This window comes from Lissotriton vulgaris, chromosome 6 (assembly GCF_964263255.1).
Source record: "Lissotriton vulgaris chromosome 6, aLisVul1.2, whole genome shotgun sequence".
Classification (NCBI taxonomy): Eukaryota; Metazoa; Chordata; class Amphibia; order Caudata; family Salamandridae; genus Lissotriton; species Lissotriton vulgaris.
The window spans coordinates 830,535,745-830,553,810 of NC_141694.1; the positions used below are offsets into that span (position 1 = coordinate 830,535,745).

An 18,066-nucleotide genomic window follows, 5' to 3' on the forward strand; every position below is an offset into this window, starting at 1 on the left:
ATATAATGCAATTGAAATCACAGTCACACCCAGGCGAGCATGAGAAATCAAAGGATACCCATCAGACCAGTATTTTAGAACAGTGTTCGTGGCGTGGTCACCCCGAGGGACCCTGTGAGTACGAATCAGAGTGTGGAGGGGATCGCCTAGGTTGGTACCATTCGCCATGGCCTTCTGCTACAGAAGGAGGTTTAAGCGGTTTCTTGCCAACCGTACGCCAGTCGTCGAGCCAGTCCCAGTCATCCACAGGACTGGTAATAAAAAACACAGTTTGCCTTCTGATTCTACTCGGAGTTTTGCTGGGAAAACATGGCATATTTGATCTCCTGGTCTCTGAGGGGGCGTTTCACTTCCAGGAAACTACGACGTTGTTTCTGGACCCTTAAGGTGAAAGGTGAAATCTGGAAAGAATGTTAACCGGTTGTTTTCAAATGTTAGCGGGGGTGCTCGCGCAGTCTGAAGGATCACATCGCGGTCACGAAAATTGAATACTCAGGTTAGGAGTAGTAGGGGGGAGCACCTGGGTTCGGCCTACCCCCAGGCACACGATGTGCGCGTTCAATGGAAAAACACTTGGAGAGGCAGCGCGGCTGGAGATGTTTTAATATTAGCTCCTCGACTAACAGGTCAGCCGCTTGCCCCTCCACTCCTTCCGGAACCCCAATAATACGAACGTTATTCCGCCTCATCCTGCCTTTGTAGTCGTCCAGTTGTTGAGCCATTGCTCCGTGAGAAGTGGGCAATTCGGTAACTTGTTTCTTAAGGAGTGTGGTGTCTGTCACAAGTCCCGAAGTAGTGCTTTTGACTGTACTTACATGATCCGCCATCTTCATCATGTCCTCCCTCATCAGGGCCACCTCCATTGCAACTGTGTCGATTCGGGTTTCTAGTAAGGTACGCACTGTGGTTATCGCCGCAAGGAGGTCTTGTTCGTTGGTTCGGCTGTCTCACCCTGGGCCGCGGCGGCACCCTGATCATCTTCCTGTTGTTTCTGTTATGCACATTTTTCTAGTTTGGCCTGCGTTGCTGTTTGTCCACTGCAGCCTGTCGCCATGTCTCCTTCAGCAGGGGGGGGGCCCAGGTCACACCCGTCAATCACCGCCGCCTGCTGTGGAATCCTCCACCCGGCCTGTCGGCTTTGGCAGGTGGCACCTCAACTCCCCAATCCGTGCCACCCCCGCTGGCGTACCCCCAGGGCTCCGGGGCCCAAGACACCCACCACTCTGTTGTGTCGAGGGAGTTTTGTGGAGTTGTGCGCCCAGAACCAGAAGGAGCAGCTTCTTATCAGGTCTGAGGGGAGCCTCAGTGCGGTAAAAACCCTGGATCAGTTGTCAGGTAGGGCGGCCCTTCAAGATATACCAGTAAGCGGCCTCAGCGGCCCTACGAGTCATTATGAGGCCCAGGCGGGGGCTGAACACACTTTGGAGCACCCCATGGGTATCTCTCTATGCAGGTCAGTTATGGCCGTCTATCAGTCCCATCCATTGGTTGAAGAGGGCCTCAAGAACTAGAACACCGCGGCTCCCTCGATGTCTCAGTGCCCCGCGGCTTCACAAACACGCTCCATTAGGCACCACTCACTTCATTGGAGGAACATGCACCAGCAGGGAGACGATCAGTCGGCCCAGCCCCCCCCCCCCCCCCCAGGACCCCCCGTTACACTAGAGGGCCCGGCAGGGGAGGGATCACTGCTGGAGTACCGGTCCCGGTAAAGCGCGCCTGGGTGTGGGGGTCCCAGTCGCCATGCAGGCTGAGGTGGTAGTGCAGGGGGTTGGCCTCGAATAGCACAGGAGATCCACTCACCACCCGACACAATCTTCTGGGCCGGTGCGCGCTGCTAGATGCCTCTTCGTACACCACCCTTGAGGTCCGGTCACGTCTAGGCCACAGCCGAGGCGTTGCGTGAGGGCCGCTCGCTGCCAGACGCCCCTCTCCTCCGGCGCAGTCTCAGCAGCCGGAGCTTGCGAAGCTTTCCGCACTAGCAGCCACGTTCAGCATCTCTCAAGCCCTTCAAACTGCATCCACTGCTCAGATAGGTACTGCAAACTGCTTTGGCCCATCAGGTCGCAAATCTGGCCGGGGCTGAAGGGTTTAGAAGGATTTTCGGGGGTGGTGCAGCTAAGCTCGGCTACCGCAAGGCAATTCCCGACAGCCGTTGGCCATGCCCCCCCCACTGGGGGAAATTCTTGCTTGCAGCGCCCAGCAAGACTGAATAGGTTTAAATAATTGCGTGGGTGCCATGTAATTTTCCTTCCTGAGGTGGTTGCATGGTGCTATGCCATTTGCAGCTGATACGTTCTCCAGTAACGAAAGGTCAATCATGTCTCACTTTACGAAACCTGGTAGTTTATTCAATGGACCCAGTTTGGTACAAGCCATAAGGGGGTCTTTCTTTTTAATCTTTTTTCCTGTCCCATTTCTCCCTGTAGACTAAACCAAATGGAAATCACTGCTGCCGTCCCTGACGGCGCATCTGTAGCCGACTTTCTGCCATAGAGGATGTGGAGGTAACCTTATCTCACCGCATTACTGTTTAGTCTAACCTAAATGCAGGGTCATCCAGTGGGCATATGCCCCATTCATTCACTATACTGACTTGGGCAGACTCATAATATTTTTGCATGTTCAGCAGAGCTTTCGTATACCAAGTTTTGGAGCATTAGGTGCGTATTTGTGGTGGGCCATCAAGCTATAACAAGGATTTTACTAACCTGTATAGAGTTTGGAAGAAAGTATGTGGTAGTGCATATGGGCTGTTCTGTAGTATATACCTGACTCTGGGTAGTGCAATCATTCCAAATACCACACCCAGGCTCATCAGCGAGAGTGCTAGTGCCCTACAGTGTTTTATATCCATTTCTAGCCTGCCAAGCAGTGGGGCCAGATTATCTTTCTTATGTGTTCTTTCATCTTTGGATGCTCACAGTCCCATATTTAAAATGGTGGACTCCATGGCACGGGTAGGCGTTCTGGCGGTGTCCAACTATCCCTTAGGAATATCAGGAACTTATCGCAATTATACCCAGTCCCGAGTATTTCCTGTATGTTGCACAAATCTCTGCCACTCTTGTCAGGGATACCTCTGGCTCAAGTAGATACTAAGGGATATCAACTGCATATAATGATATCCATTCCTTCCATGTGGTTTCCCATATCCAACCTCATTTCTGGGCATTCACCCTTCTCCAATCCACTAGGACCTCTATGGAGAGAGCAAATAACATTGTTGATAAGGGTCAAATCTATCTTGTGCCCCTGTTTATCAGGAATTCCAGGGAAAGAATCTCATTGACTTTGATTCATGCTCTAGGGTTCATATCTAGCAGTTTGATTCATTTCAGGAATTTCAATTCGAATCCCATTTTGTTCAGAATCGTGCACAAGAAAGGACATTTCACTGAGTGGATTGCCTCATTTCAGTCCAATTATACTACAACCACTGGCACCCCTGTCCTGGTCACCAGGTTATTTTATAAACGACGGAGGTTCCGTTTTGTAGACCTAGAGGGCATGAATATATTCTGTTCAGACTGCACCAGATCTAGAATTACGCCTCTCAGTCAATTTGCTAAAGACTTTGCCAGTATGTTGGTGTCTGAGTTGAGGAGCAATAGTGGCTAATAGGAATCCCATTGATCCCTGGGCTTTCCTACTTTGGGTAGGAGTACGATTGTTGCATTGTAAAGATCTCTAGGGAGAATTCCTTTGAAGTATGCCTCAGTGTATATTTTGTGTTGAGGTGGGATTATCTTACTTGCCATTCTCTTCAGGAATTCCGCTGGAAGGCCACTCGGTCCCGGGGCTTTTCTAGATTACAGTTGTGTGAGAGCCAACTACACATTTTCCCTTGTTAGGTCCTCTTCTAGTGCCAATACCTTATGACTCGCTAGCCGCCTACAAGGGCTATCTCCGGCAAAATCTTGTAGGTCAGTTTCCGATAAGTGCAGCCTCACTGTATAGAATTTGGGAATATGATCCACCATTGAAGCCTTATGGCCTCACTTCCTAGAATTGTCATGTCGTCTGGGGCTGTTATTTCTCAGGTATGATCCTATCTTGTTTCCTGCTGCTGAGCCTAGCTAGGACCTTTCCTACTTAAGCCACAGCTTCATAGATGAATTTTAGTTTTGCAACATTGGTCAGTTTAACCTCGTTAGTTGCTATCACAAGATATTCTTTCCATTTTAATCTAAGGTAGGCTTTAATTACCGCTAAGGGTTGTTGAATACATGTAATCTCTAAGTCTAAGAGTTCCCTTTTTACGGTCTTATATTGACTTTCTCTTTTCCTTTTCTCTCCCACTCCCACTGATATTACCACCCCTGTATCGTTGCTTTAGAGACCTCCTATAGAGTGGACACATCCCACACTGTATCATTGTTGTCTTTAAAATAGCGTGTGGTGGCCTTGTACAGACACTCCACTTCTTTTTTGTTTGTCAGGTGCCATGAAGCCATTTTACAGTCTCCCTTTCAACATGGCTTTCAAGTTTCTAATTGGATGCTTAGTGGTGAGTGATGGGATAATCGGCTTGCTTTGTTGTTGTAATACTTTATTCGATATTTTCATATCATAAAAGTGCAAACATACATTAATCATACAATCAATATACAAAAAGTATCACATACATATTACAAGTCGTCTAAAAATGAGGTTTAAAAACACTTTTTACAGTAAAATAGTTACAAAAGTCTAAAATGCTTTTTCAGTAGGAAAGATCAATCGGGAGGAGGTTAACATTTCTGTTTTGCGGGGTCCAGCAACCTAGTCCTTATGAACCAAGTGCTAGAAATGTACTTTGCAATTCCACAAACAATAAACATAGAGGATGTGTCGGTTAGCACAATACGTAATGCAATCCTAAAATCTCTAACACCCATCTCTCTACACACAGGTTTTAACCACCTAGCTCGGGTAGCTTGTAAGCCCTACAAGCAAACAGAAAGTGTGGTAAAGTCTCCATCTTACATGAACAGCCTGGACAGTTAACATCATAATCTCTCACACCTTTCCATCCTGCTGTAAACTTTTTCAACGGGAGAGTACCATACCTCATTTTCAAGTAGAGTGATCTGTCTCTAGGAATTTGAATATAATCCAAAAGCGGCTCTAACTTCCTAGTTGGTTTGAATTCCAGAAATTGGTTGGTCAATGATCCATGCTTTGTACTTTTTAATTCCTCTGCCTCCACCCACTCCCAATAGATTTTTTAAACAATTTGTTTATGAGGTGGTGATTGGGAAGCCCAAAACTCTTTCATTCCTAGATTCATCACCAGCTGTTTTAATTTATTGAGCCATTTTATTTTATTGGAGACATTCAAATTGATTAATTCATCCAACACCAAAGCGTATTTAGCCAGTTCTGGTGTTCTTCTTAGACGCACCCAAAACAGCAAGGGGCGAAGGCGTACTATATCCCCGATTGATCTCCTACCCAAATCAGCATAAAGGGGTCTAAGAGGGGTTGAGATAGGGAGTGAGACTAGGTCTCTCACAAACTTGTTCTCAGCTTTTACCAAGTCCATTGTATTTTCTCCTCCCCACAGTTCGAAGCCATAGACTGCCGCGGCCAATGCCTTCCCTTCATAGACTGTGAGGACTGGACCTATTGGCCTACTAATTGATAAACGCGGATTCCTCAATATTACTCCAGAAACCCTTTTAAGATTCAGGAGCATTTTTGCTAAGTGAGAATCCCATTTCATATTGTTAAATAATCTGACTCCCAGATAGTCAAATTCTTCAACCACTTCCAAGGGGACCCATTTAGGGTAAGATGTGGTTTCCTAACCTTTCTTCGGGCTAGCACCATCAACTTTGTTTTAAGGGTGTTGATTGTTAGCCCTCGCTCGTCACATAACACACTGAATCGGTCAAGCAGTTAGTGTAAACCCGATGGGGTTTTAGACATCAGGAGAGTGTCGTCAGCAAAGAGGAGGGTCGGTGTTTTCTCCCCTGCCAGGACTGGGGCATCCGCAGAGTCCTCCCTCAAATGGTCTACCACCCCATTGATAAAGAGGGAGAACAATGACGGAGTCATATCACAGCCCTGGCGAACCCCTCTGCTGACTGGCACCCTCTCTGTGAGTTGACCTTGACTACCTCAACGGATTCTAGCATAGGTGTCTTCATGGAGCCTTACAACAAGCTGCAAAAGATAACACGGAAATCCCATAGCCAACAGGACGTTCCAAAGTTTAGCACAGGGAATTACATCGAATGCTGTTTTTAAACCGATGACGGCCAAATATAAGCTACCCTTTGCGATGGTCACAGATTTCCGATACACTGCACAAAACCTGAAAACCTGGTCCATCGTGCCTACATTTTTCCTAAAGCTTGCTTTGTACTCTGCCTCCATGAACCTGTGTAGAGTGAAGGTTGGAGTAAAGAAGTAGTCCATGCGAGAGTGGGATATTGTGTGCTTCTGCATAGTAGAAGTAGCCCTGGCATGTCCTATGTAATGTTCTGCAGATGAACCCCATTCGAAGTGCTCGCATACAGGAGTCAAATTTAAGGGCTAGGGGTTGAGGTGCCTGTTTAACAGTGGTTACATCCAGCGCCATAATAAAATATCCTCCTAGTATAGTTAGAGCCTGTATGTGAGTAAGCTGCACAAATATTGTAGTGTGTCCATTTGTAGCCCTTGCTGGATTTATATATGTTTACGAGTGCTATCTATCCCCCCTCCCAGTCTCCTAGCAATGCAATACAGCATTCCAAGTCCCTTGTCCATATTCTGGTGATATGGAAAGCTACCACTTTCCCGATCAGGACTTTCTCTCTTCGGGAGCCCAAGGTGTATTCAGATTGACTCACTATTATCTATTTCCCCCTGTTCAGTATCTCATATTTGGAACCTTTTATGTGCGTTTCCTGAAGGAAAACTATATCTGCTGCATATTTTGTCCATGCTTTGATCACTAGGCCTCGTTTGATTTTACTCTGCAGTCTGTTGAAATTCCGATTTCAAGGCTTTATTCGAGGAATATACTCATAAAAGCACAAGCATACATTTAAAATACATAATAAAATTTTCCTTGTTTATAAAGACTATTTAAAACATTTGTACATACATGAGCAATAAAAAAAATTATTTGGTATACATTTGCACATTTGCACAAATATCCCTTGATACCCCAATTATGTTACATTGGAAGAGATTGTCCTCTAACTAATAGACCAAGCCCACCCCAGATACTTTGCTGTTCCTAAAACGATAGGCACATCAGTGGTGGTACAAATGATTCGTAGTGCCTCAACACCCCTGGATGTCCCTAGGTTTCTGCAGACAGGAGTTAGCCAAATTCCATGCCAACAGTTTCAAAGTGTGTGTTGGCATTTTAGTTGCTTTGGGTCTCTCACCTCGGTCTCTTCCCCACCCCTGGGTCATTCATGCATGTCCCTCGTACGCCCTGTGCATCTTGGTGATCTTATCAACTTACAAGCATTTCCCCACCTTCCTCTGCATCCTACCTTATCATGCACCAGTTTTAGAACTGACCCCTACATCAATTCACAATATGTTCGTCAACCATTTTTTCACGGACCTATCATCTGGTAGCATGTATCCATGCCTTTCCAACCAATTCTACAGCTCAGTTGCTATTTCAAACAAAAATTGATATTCCTTTCTCAATCTCCGTAATCAATTATTGTTCCAGCTGTATTAGGTGTTGCTTAACCCGTATTAAGGCATCTCGTTGTCACTGCACCTTCATGGTGTAGTCTGTGTAGGACATATTCCCAGCCCATCTGCCAGGGCTTGTGCAGCCATGCCTTTTGTAATATAGCGTCCCTGTCCCGGAAGTTTAACAATCTAGATACAGTGGCTAATGGTGGCGCCCCAGGTTTTGGTGGTCTGCCTAAGATCCTATGAGCATGTTCAACCGTGAATCATTTACACACTTTTCCCCCCGGCACTACTGACAACAGCCAGTCCGCCAGGAATATTTCCAAGCAGGGCCTCTTTTTCCAATCAGCCAGATATTATTGCGACAAGACCTCCATTCCACATCATCGAATTTCCCCCTCAGGGTAGTTATATTTTTTCTAAGGTCTGCATTCAGGTGTGGTCAGACATCTAAAGGGTGGGGCTGGGCCAGGGTGGGTTACGCCTCCGTTACTCTCGCCATTAATTTCCTGTGATCGGCCCGCAACTAAGCTACATCCTGTACCAGTGTGTCCATTTTCTACCATTAGTTGTTTTGGCTGCCAGAATGATAGATGCGTGTGCCTCTAGCTCCTGGTCGATTACCGTTGCCATCAGTGTAGGCGTTTCTCCCTTCATCTGGGATGTGTCCTCCACTTTGAGCAGTTTGGCTGTTTTGGGTCGTACAATGACTGCTCCGTTGCCATGAAAGCTCGGAACAGGCATGAGGTTTACTAGCCTCCGGTGGTGTTCACGTGGAGTGAAGGGTCTGCACTGGGTTCACAGGGCCACCACTGGCAGGTGATTCCATCTGTAACCTGAGATGGATATTTCTCCAATCTCCATAGTATTCCCTCCCCTCAGGGGACACAGACCGGTCATGATCTATACCGGTATCAGATAAACTTCTGCCACAGCACCCCGGCATGTCCACCTTCGCCACTCCGCCATCCCTCTTTCTCTCTGCTCTGTCGCTTCTCACCATTCAAGTACTCATCCACCAAAGTGCTTCCCTGTCATTTGCACTAAATCTGAATCTGAGGTGGCATGTGGCCAAGGTCCCAGTAATGGTTCCCGTTCTGCTGCATTTCTGTGCTTTTTTAGTTTCTCAGTCTGGGGCACCTCCCGCACTTCCATGTTTAAAAGTGTGATTTGCACCATCCGGTGGTGCATCTCCAAAGTTTCCATTCCTTGATTTGAATGGGTAGCGTGTACCTTTGCACCCTTCTGTTTTCTTCCTCCTCAGCCTTAATATGGCTTTGCCCTAAGAAGGGTTCTTCATCTCCTCCTCCGAAGAAACTCAAGTGCCATTGTTCCCCTGAGGGCTGGCTACGTCCCAACACAGCCTCTCCCTCTTTCTCATCCGCCTCCCTCGACGTGCCCTGAGTCTGACCTCCATTGTTGGGGGAATCTCACCATTCCACTGTCCATGGGGCTCTGGCGGGCCTCTGATGCATCAAGTGTATCTTATCTTTGCTCCCCGGTAGCTGATGCAGTGTATGGCCTGCACCATCTTGGTACGCCACGCCATCTTTTGGGTACAGTTATGTGGGCTGTGCAGCTCTCCTTGGCAGGTGGTTCGACATGTGCCAGTGTTTGTCAGGCCCCTGAACTTCACCCACCTCATCATGTGACTGTGGGGGGCTCTGGGGCCACCGGATGTTGTCAGTGGCCTAGGTCGCTAAGTTCGGAGTTCACACAGCCATCTCCTGGCGTCCCTAGCCACTCTCCCCAAAATAAGTAATTTTGACATAAAAGCAATGAAAACACGTTTATCACTGCTATTAACATCAGAGCAGTGAAAAAATAATTTTTGATTTCTTGTTGAGGCATGTGCCAACCGGCTTTCTCCCGTAGGTCTCAAGGAGCCAGACAGGGACGGTGAAATGGGGTGGAGAGTGCACAGCCTTTCTCCTCCCTTGTTCCTCACTTGAGTCTCCGCAGACCTGAGGGAGGTGGGTTTTGCAGGTGGTGGTCAGGCACCACTAATCACCACCTACTCCGTCACCTGCCCCGCGTTTCTTCAGCTACTGACTGGTTAGTTATTTCAAACTGTGAAAGAAGTGGCTCTTACAGAAGTGCTGACTAGGGGGTTTCAGCTCTCAGCTTTTTGAGAGCGCAGAGCGCAGTACTGAAGTTGTGAGGAAAATAAATAGCAGAGAGGTTGGTGAGGGAAGGTGGCAAAAATCACAGGTCGTTTTTAAAGAATATTTAGGAGAGGTACATAGTGTGCTACAAAGGGTGTAGGAGATTTGTAGCAGAACACTAGGTATGTTTGACTTTTTTTTCAGGGGTGGCTACGCTACAAGGGTGGTGCGGAGGTCGGGAGAATGCTAGCTGTATTTTTGAGGTTTTAGGAAGAGTAAGAAAGGTAATTTATTGCCTAGCTCCCCCATGAGCCCTCCCCACCTCCTTACCCCATGTAGATTTATAGGTATTGAGCACAAAATATGAAACTGTATATTGGTAGCTGTCAATAGCAGGACGTTTTAAAAATCAAGCTTTTAAGTGACGTTAAATAACTTCTCTCTGGTTGTATATGATAACAGTTGTAACTGGAAAACAACCACATTATTATGTCATTAGAATACTGGTGTGAGCATGGCTTGAGAGAGTGTCAGTTTAATGCGTGGGAAGAGCAGCAAGGATGCTGCTTCCTGTGGGGCTTCCTTAGTAGCTACTTTTCCTGTAACTTGAGCTACTACCTTAAGAATACACATTGGTCCTGTTTCACCTTACTACTGCTACCCTGCATCTTTAATTTAACATTTAAAATGTTCCGTTTGACAAAGGGCATGAACACCGGTAGTAATATTATTGATTAAACAAAAAAAGTTCGTAGTATTTGGCTTTTCAAAGCACAACCATCCTCCTTTGTACCAGCATAACTTTAAACACATGTTTGGGACAATACCATCCAGTGCAGGGTTTCATGCAGTTACAGGTGAGGAGAAATAGATGAATTCTTCATGGCCGCAAAAGTCAGAGTAGTGGTGCAGAGAAGCTGTTGTTTTGTACTGATATTCCCTGGTGCGGATGTACAGGGTCTTAATATCTTGTTGTGAAATCGTGTAAAGATCACAAAACTTTAGTACAATGATCTGGATCTCAAATGGCATGATCAGAATGTCATTTAGCACTCAGGAACAGTTGCCAAGGACCGCAGGAGCTATACAAAGTATCCAGATAAAATAAATCTGAGCCACACTCATTCCGCCTCGTGAATAGCTTCTGGTTTGAATGATGGCAGATTTTATGGGTATATAGTTATGTAACTCATTTCCTGCTGGTCTACAGATGATGTGCTTCTACACATGTCTCTACCGCTCCATCCTATCACTGAATCCATCCTCAATTAATATGAGATATATAAATACACTGAGCAGTATAGAAAACAGTTCATCATTTCGCTCAAGTACATTAAAACTTACACTTTGTTCTTCCTTAACCCCTGCTAGAGACTGTGGTTGTGAACCTTTTAGAGTCTATAAAGAAACCAAGAAAAGTAAAAGGAAATATCAGCTCATGTTGTAAACATAATTTTAAATAAAAATACATTCAAAGAGTCCAGTTTGAACAAAGTACTTTAACATAAAAATCACACAAGTAAAAAAGAAGTTACTTCCTGCTGTAACTCTAAGTCCTTCAAATTAGGCCAGTGCTTAATTCAAATTAGGGGTTCTGTACCACCCTGTGGAGTCAGCGCTCTAGGTTATGCACGTCGCGTGACGACGCGACGTGCCTGCGGCCATCTTGCGATGGGCGCGCATCGCATTTCAGAAGGCGTGAGTGCTGGAGCTCGGGAAGTCACCGGCTCGGCGCTCTCTGCGATACACTACTTAAATAAACGGCGTACTCCCTCACAACGTTGTCCTGTAATTATTGGGAGACCACCCACACCTTTAGAATGGCGACGAGGTCGGGATAAAGACAAACGACAAAACAAAGGAATAAAAAACGGAAAAATTGTGGGAACAAGCTAGAAGCCTAGAACCAGGCAGGAGCAACAACCAACCATTTCAACAGCCTGCAAGTAGGTAAACAACCACACAGAGGCAGAGGGACAGCAGAGAGTGCGGCAGAGCCCATAGCCCCACGGAGGAGCCACACTGAGCACTGGGAAGGAAGTGAAAGGGCACGCAGAGGGGTAGACTGCTAAAGGCACCCCACAGCACAGCACGAGCACGGGCAGGAGCACTGGCGCCCTCAGGGAAGAGCGAAGGGGCAGATACAGAATGCCCCCAGCTGCAAACTGAGAAACAAGAGGAAAACGGTGCACCAGGCAGCCCCAGGAGCCACAGTGGGACCCCACCCCCGGGAAGGCGCGTAAATATGTACGCACAGGCTTCGTCTGTGACGGCCCCTGTACAGTTCCTACCCAAGCCAGGGGAACCCCTCATGAGGTGGGAAGACTGGAGAGACTACATTGACAACTTCATTGAAGTACTTGAGGATGAAAATGAGGAAACATTTACCAGCAAGAGGAAGAGGCGGATATTGCTAAATAATTTAGGCCCGGAAGGGCTCAGGATTTTCAAAAACCTAGTGCCCAAACAACGAGGGAGTACAGATGACGACGTGTATGCTCACGCAATCGAAGAATTGAATGAACACTACAGACCCGCGGTTTGTGTTTCGATAGATAGATACAACTTCCAACAAAGGAAGCAGCAACCGGGGGAGTCAGTGGAAGAGTATGTGGCGGCTTTAAGGAAGTTGGTGTCCACATGCAGATACGACACATTCCAAGATGAATTCATCAAGGATCAAATCGTAATGCACACCACGAGTACAGCCGTGCAAGACAAACTGTGGGCCAGTGGGGACGCCACGCTGAAGGAAGTAATGGTAATAGTTAAGAAAGCGGAATTGGCGTGACGATGCACGGAAGCGGCAAAGAGAGAGACAGTGGCAAGTCCGATGGTGAACAGGATAGAAGAAGATGAGCCCCGAAAGGACAGTAGAAGCAAAGGGCCCACACCAAAAGGACCGAACAGGTGGCAAGGGCATCCAGGACCACCGGAAAAACAGATGGGGAACAACAAGAAGGCCTGCTATCGATGCGGAAGTTGGACACACGAAGCCTACAAGAGGAAGTGTCCAGCGTTTCATGCCAAATGCATGCACTGTGGGATCGTAGGGCACTACGAGAAAGTGTGCCGCAGGAAGTCAGCCAGGAGTATGGTTAAATACATTGACCAAGGACAAGAGGACCCGGAGGAGAATAACCAAGAAGAGGATGATACCATACTCTGCATCTACGACCAAGTGTTAAGCATAGACAATAAAAGATCGACCAAGCCGGTGCTGGTCATGACGATTGGCGGAGTGCCAATAAGTATAGTGGCAGACACAGGATCGCCCTATACTATAGTCCAGAGGGCGGTGTGGAATGAAACCTTTAAACCACATTTGGGCCCAGAACTTGAGCGGCTGGACATAAGGCCAGTCACATACAACGGAGATCGCATACCCATGGTAGGGTTCAGGCCATTAAAGTTCGAATTCAGAGGACGAAGCGCCAACTGCAAACTGTACATATCTGGAAAAGGACCATCGGTGCTGGGAAGGCTGGACCAGGGCGACCTGGGTATCAAACTGGACCCGGGAGGGAAAGTCCAGATATTACTCACTGAACCGGATGGTTGGCCAGACCTGGACAAGTGGAAGAGAGAGTACCCCAAGGTATTTGGAGGCACGGTGGGAAGACTCAAGAAGTTTGCACACAAAATCATACTCAAGGCAGGTGCAGTACCAGTGTCGCACAAAGTGAGAAATGTACCCCTCGCGGTGAGAGAGGCGGCGAGGAAGAACTGCAAGAGTTGGAGAGAAGAGGCATCATCCAACCGATCACGTGCGCTGAATGGTTGGCACCATTGGTAGTGGTCATGAAACCCAGCGGAAAGGTCAGGCTATGCGTGGACCAGCGCGAACTGAATAAAAACATTGTGGTGGTGAAGTTCCCCTTACCGAGGATCGAAGAGATGTTGGCCAAACCGAGAGGAATTAAGTGGTACTCTACCATTGATTTAATCTCAGCATATCATCAGATCGCATTGCACCCGGAGAGCAGGAGGTTGACGTCATTCATTACCCCCTTCGGGTGCTATCAGTTCCGTCGCATGCCGTTCGGACTGGCATCGGCGGCAGCGGTGTTTCAGAAATTGATGCACCAACTGTTCAAGAATATGGATGGCATCCAGTATTTCCAGGATTATATCTAGTGATAGGGCGAGACAGGTTGGACCATGATGCAAAATTGACCAAAGTACTGAGAGTGCTGGAAGGAAAAGGCTTAACGGCAGAGTGGGAAAAGTGCCGCCTGGGTATGGAATCAGTGACCTACCTAGGGCATAAAATTGGAGTGCGAGGAATTACACCCAAGACCGAGAATGTAAAGGCGATTTGTGATGCACCACCACCTGCCAGCAAAGAAGATGTCAGGTTCTTTTTAGGAATGGCGGAATATTATAGTAAATTCGTGCAGCATTTCGCAACAAAGACGCACCACATGAGACAACTAACAAGAGAGAAGTCAGTGTTCTGCTGGACGGAGGAAGCACAAGGAGAGTTTGAAAGCATAAAGAAAGACGTTGTGGGAGCCATACCCCTGCAAGGATAAGATCCCCAAGGAAAGACTGTGCTTACGACAGACGCCAGCGATAAAGGATTGGGCGCTGTGTTAATGCAGGACCGAGGACAAGGAGTGGTGGAGACACTGAGTTTTGCATCTCGCACACTGAGCGACACGGAAAGAAAGTTCAGTGTCATTGAAAAAGAGATGTGTGGGCAATGACAAGGTTCCGACAATTTCTGTGGGGCACACGGTTTCAGTTGAAGACGGATCATAAACCGTTGGTGAAGGTACTAACCTCCAGTGGGCACGCCAGTGCCACCCCCAGGATTTCGAAAATGACTTTGAAGCTGCTGGAATTTAGATATGATGTTGAATATATTCCGGGCAGCCGGAACAAAGTGGCAGACTATTTAAGTAGGGCGGCAGCCATGGAACCCGGAGAAGAGGACCAAGCAGACGGGGAAGAAATGGTAGCCCTGACGGATGACCAGGAGAAGGTAATCAGCAACCAGGAGTGGAATGAAGCCTACAGAGAAGATCAGGCCATGCAGGAGGTGAAGGAATGCATAGTAAAGGGCTGGCCAGAAAAGAAACACCTCGGTGAAAACCTAAGGAAGTACTACGAGGTCAGAGAAGAGTTGTCAATGGACGATCAAGGAGTGTTTATCTACAGGGGGGACAAGGTCATTCCCCCAGCGGGCATAGTTCCAAAACTATTGGCGATACTCCATGAAGGTCATTTGGGGGTAGGAAAGACGAAATTGCGGACTAAGCAAGGATACTGGTGGCCAGGCATGGACCTGCAAGCTGAACGGTATGTCAGGGAATGCATACAGTGCCAAGGAGCGGACAAGACGCTCAAGCCACTATGACCGGCGCTGGGAAGATTTGACCCCCCAAAGAACCCTTGGGAAGAATTATCCATTGATATCTTGGGCCCGATCTTGGACGGACAAGGAACCCAAAAGTATGTGTGTGTCCTCATCGACAGGTACTCAAAATGGCCTGAAGTGGAAGTGGAAGAAATAATGGACACAGAGACAATCCTAAAGTTCCTGAGCGACACGTTTGTGAGAGCAGGCATACCCAAATCCATCCTGAGCGACAATGGCCCTCAGTTTACCTCAGACAAATGGACCAAATTCATGGAGAGAAATGGCATCCTCTCCAAACACACCTCAATTTATCACCCGGCAGGAAATGGACTAGTAGAACGCTTCAATCGGGTGGTGATGGGGTCCGTGCAAGCCGCGATAACAAATAACAAGGACTGGGAGAAAGAAATATGGCACATGATATGGGTGTACAGAATCACCCCCACAAGAACTGGATATAGCCCCTTCCAAATCTTGAGGGGTCGTGACCCCTTCACGAAGGACAACAGAGCGTGGAAGGAGAAAACAATAACTAGCAAATGGTCCCCCGCAGTGGTTCAGGCGACCTTGGAGAAAGCACAGGCTGTCTACGCTAAATACTACAACATGCGAAGGAATGTGAAAGACACTGGATGAGAAGAAGGTGAATGGGTGCGAGTTAAGTTGGCGGTAATGCAAAGGAAGGGGGACAGCAAATACAGTAAACCCCTGCAAGTCAAGGAGGTGTATGACAGAGCTGCCTTGTTGAGTGACGGCAACGTATGGTCTCAGGACCGTATGGCGAGGTGCAATAAAGTATTACAGTGGAGCCAAGGTAAGCAGAAACTGGAAGGTGCGGTGGAGCCCGATGTAGGAAATGGACAATTTGATTTGGAGATGGACATGGGAAGAGGAGAAGTCAATGAGGAGCAAAGCAACAGAGGTAGCCCCGGGACGAAGAAGGAGATGAATACAAGGAGATCAATGGAGAGCCAAACTGCACTGAACAATAGGGGAGGTGGCGCTGAGACTCACAAGAGAGAAGCCACGGCTACCTCGGTAAGACAGGCCCGCAGGGGGAGAGCAGTGGTGAGACCATCCAGATTCCAAGACTTTGATATGAGCAGCGGACTGTACGTTTTATGTTGTTCCATTGTTGGAAAAAAGGGAGATATGTAGAGTCAGCGCTCTAGGTTATGCACGTCGCGTGACGACGCGACGTGCCTGCGGCCATCTTGCGATGCGCGCACATCGCATTTCAGAAGGCGCGAGTGCTGGAGCTCGGGAAGTCACCGGCTCGGCGCTCTCTGCGATACACTGCTTAAATAAACGGCGTACTCCCTTACAACGTTGTCCTGTCGTTATTGGGAGACCACCCACACCTTTACACACCCCTACATGGGCGGTGAAAAATGTGCCACGTCAATGTCACCGGTGACCTTTTGTACTTTAAATAAATAAACAAAACACATCACTCCCTTCACTTGACTTAGAATTCAGATTCCAAAGCTGCCCTGGAAGTCCAAATGAGGGCCCATTTGAAGCGTGAATGCCAGTCAGGGCTCAGGAGGCCGGATTAAATCTCGCCAATGTCCACCTATATCACTTTGTGTACATGGATTACAAGAATGGGTAATGCTCAGGCAGGCCCAAGGTGAGGACCCAGGAGATCAGGTTTCTGTGAGCCGTGTTCCACAGTGCCCGGGATGGGGACCTGCAAGTCAAGGTAGGACTCCCAAGCTTGCCTAAGATAGGAACCTCTGACTGGATCCTGGGTCACAGCCTCTAAAGGTGTGGAGGGGGGAATCCCCCAGGCCTGAGTCCTGTCTCATGGCCTGCTGTGTCACTTGAAGCCCAGAGCAGAGACCAGAAGGCCTCCCCTCTTTGCCCAAGATAAGAAGCTCTGACTGGACTCCGAGTCACTCCACTGTGTGGCCCGGGGTGGAAGCCCCTCGCCATGGGGTCACTTCTCCAGCCCACCGTGTCACAAAGTGCCCGGGACAGGGTCCCGCAGACCCAGGGAGGTCACAACTGTTTGTCCAGTTTCAAAATGTCTGACGAGGCCCTGGGGTGAAGAACTCAGCCATGGGCTCCATTCCCTTGCCTGCTGTGTCACAGAGTGCCACCGATGGAGAACCGCAGGCCTACAAAGGCCTTCCCTGCTAGTCTAGGTTCAAAGGTTCTGAGCAAGCCCCGGGACAGGGACCCTGGGTTAGAATCCCCAGGCCCTGCACTCTCTTCACCAGCACGCTGTGTCTCAAAGTCCCTGGGATGGGGCCCCACAGGCCTGGTGAGGTCTGCTATTCAGGATAAGAAGCTCTGACTGGGCCCCAGGCCAGAGCTCTGGCGAGCCTTGTGTTGGAAGCCCCTGGCCCTGGACTCCGTTCCCTGGCCCACCATGTCCCAAAGTGCATGAGGCGAGGGCCCACAGGCCCTGAAAGGTCTCCTCTGCTTGTCTATATTCAGAAGCTCAGGCACCTTGCAAAATGGCGGACCAGAGAGGGGCGCCCAGGGCCTGGGGCTTCCACCCCATTGCCCAATGGGGCTCTGACCCGGGGCCCTGGATGGGACTGTTGTGTTACAAAGTGTCCAGGACGGGATTCCCCAGGGAGCCCTCCCCTGCTTCCCCATGATAAGAAGCTTTGACTGGGCTCCAGGTTGGAAGACCCCGGACCTGAGCTTCCTTCTCCAGGCATGTTGCAAAATGCATGGGGAGGGGCCCCAGAGAACCAGGGAGGTCACCCCCTGCTTGTCTGGGCTCAGAAGCTCTTACCAAGTCCTGGGTCAGAGCTCCGTGAGGACCCCATATCCCCTTTCCTGATAACCAGCCTGGGCTCTAATAATCCGGGCCTCAGAGTCCCTGTCCACTCCAAAGGTGAACAAAATCCATTTTAAAAAGTCACGGTGCAACCAGATGGCTGTTCTTCGAGTATGCACATCTGGTTGCTCCGAACCCTGGACATCTTGACATGTGCAATGATT

At 48.3% G+C, this 18,066-nt stretch overlaps 1 protein-coding gene across 1 annotated transcript in view; it reads right to left on the reverse strand.

The window, feature by feature from the left end:
• The window catches only part of LGALS8 (galectin 8), a 273,575-nt gene that overhangs the window by 87,888 nt on the left and 167,621 nt on the right, over positions 1-18,066 (reverse strand). Inside the window, exon 6 of the mRNA XM_086926860.1 lies at positions 11,085-11,138. Within this exon, the coding sequence (XP_086782986.1) occupies positions 11,085-11,138 (54 nt within the window). The remainder of the gene's footprint in view (positions 1-11,084; positions 11,139-18,066) is intronic.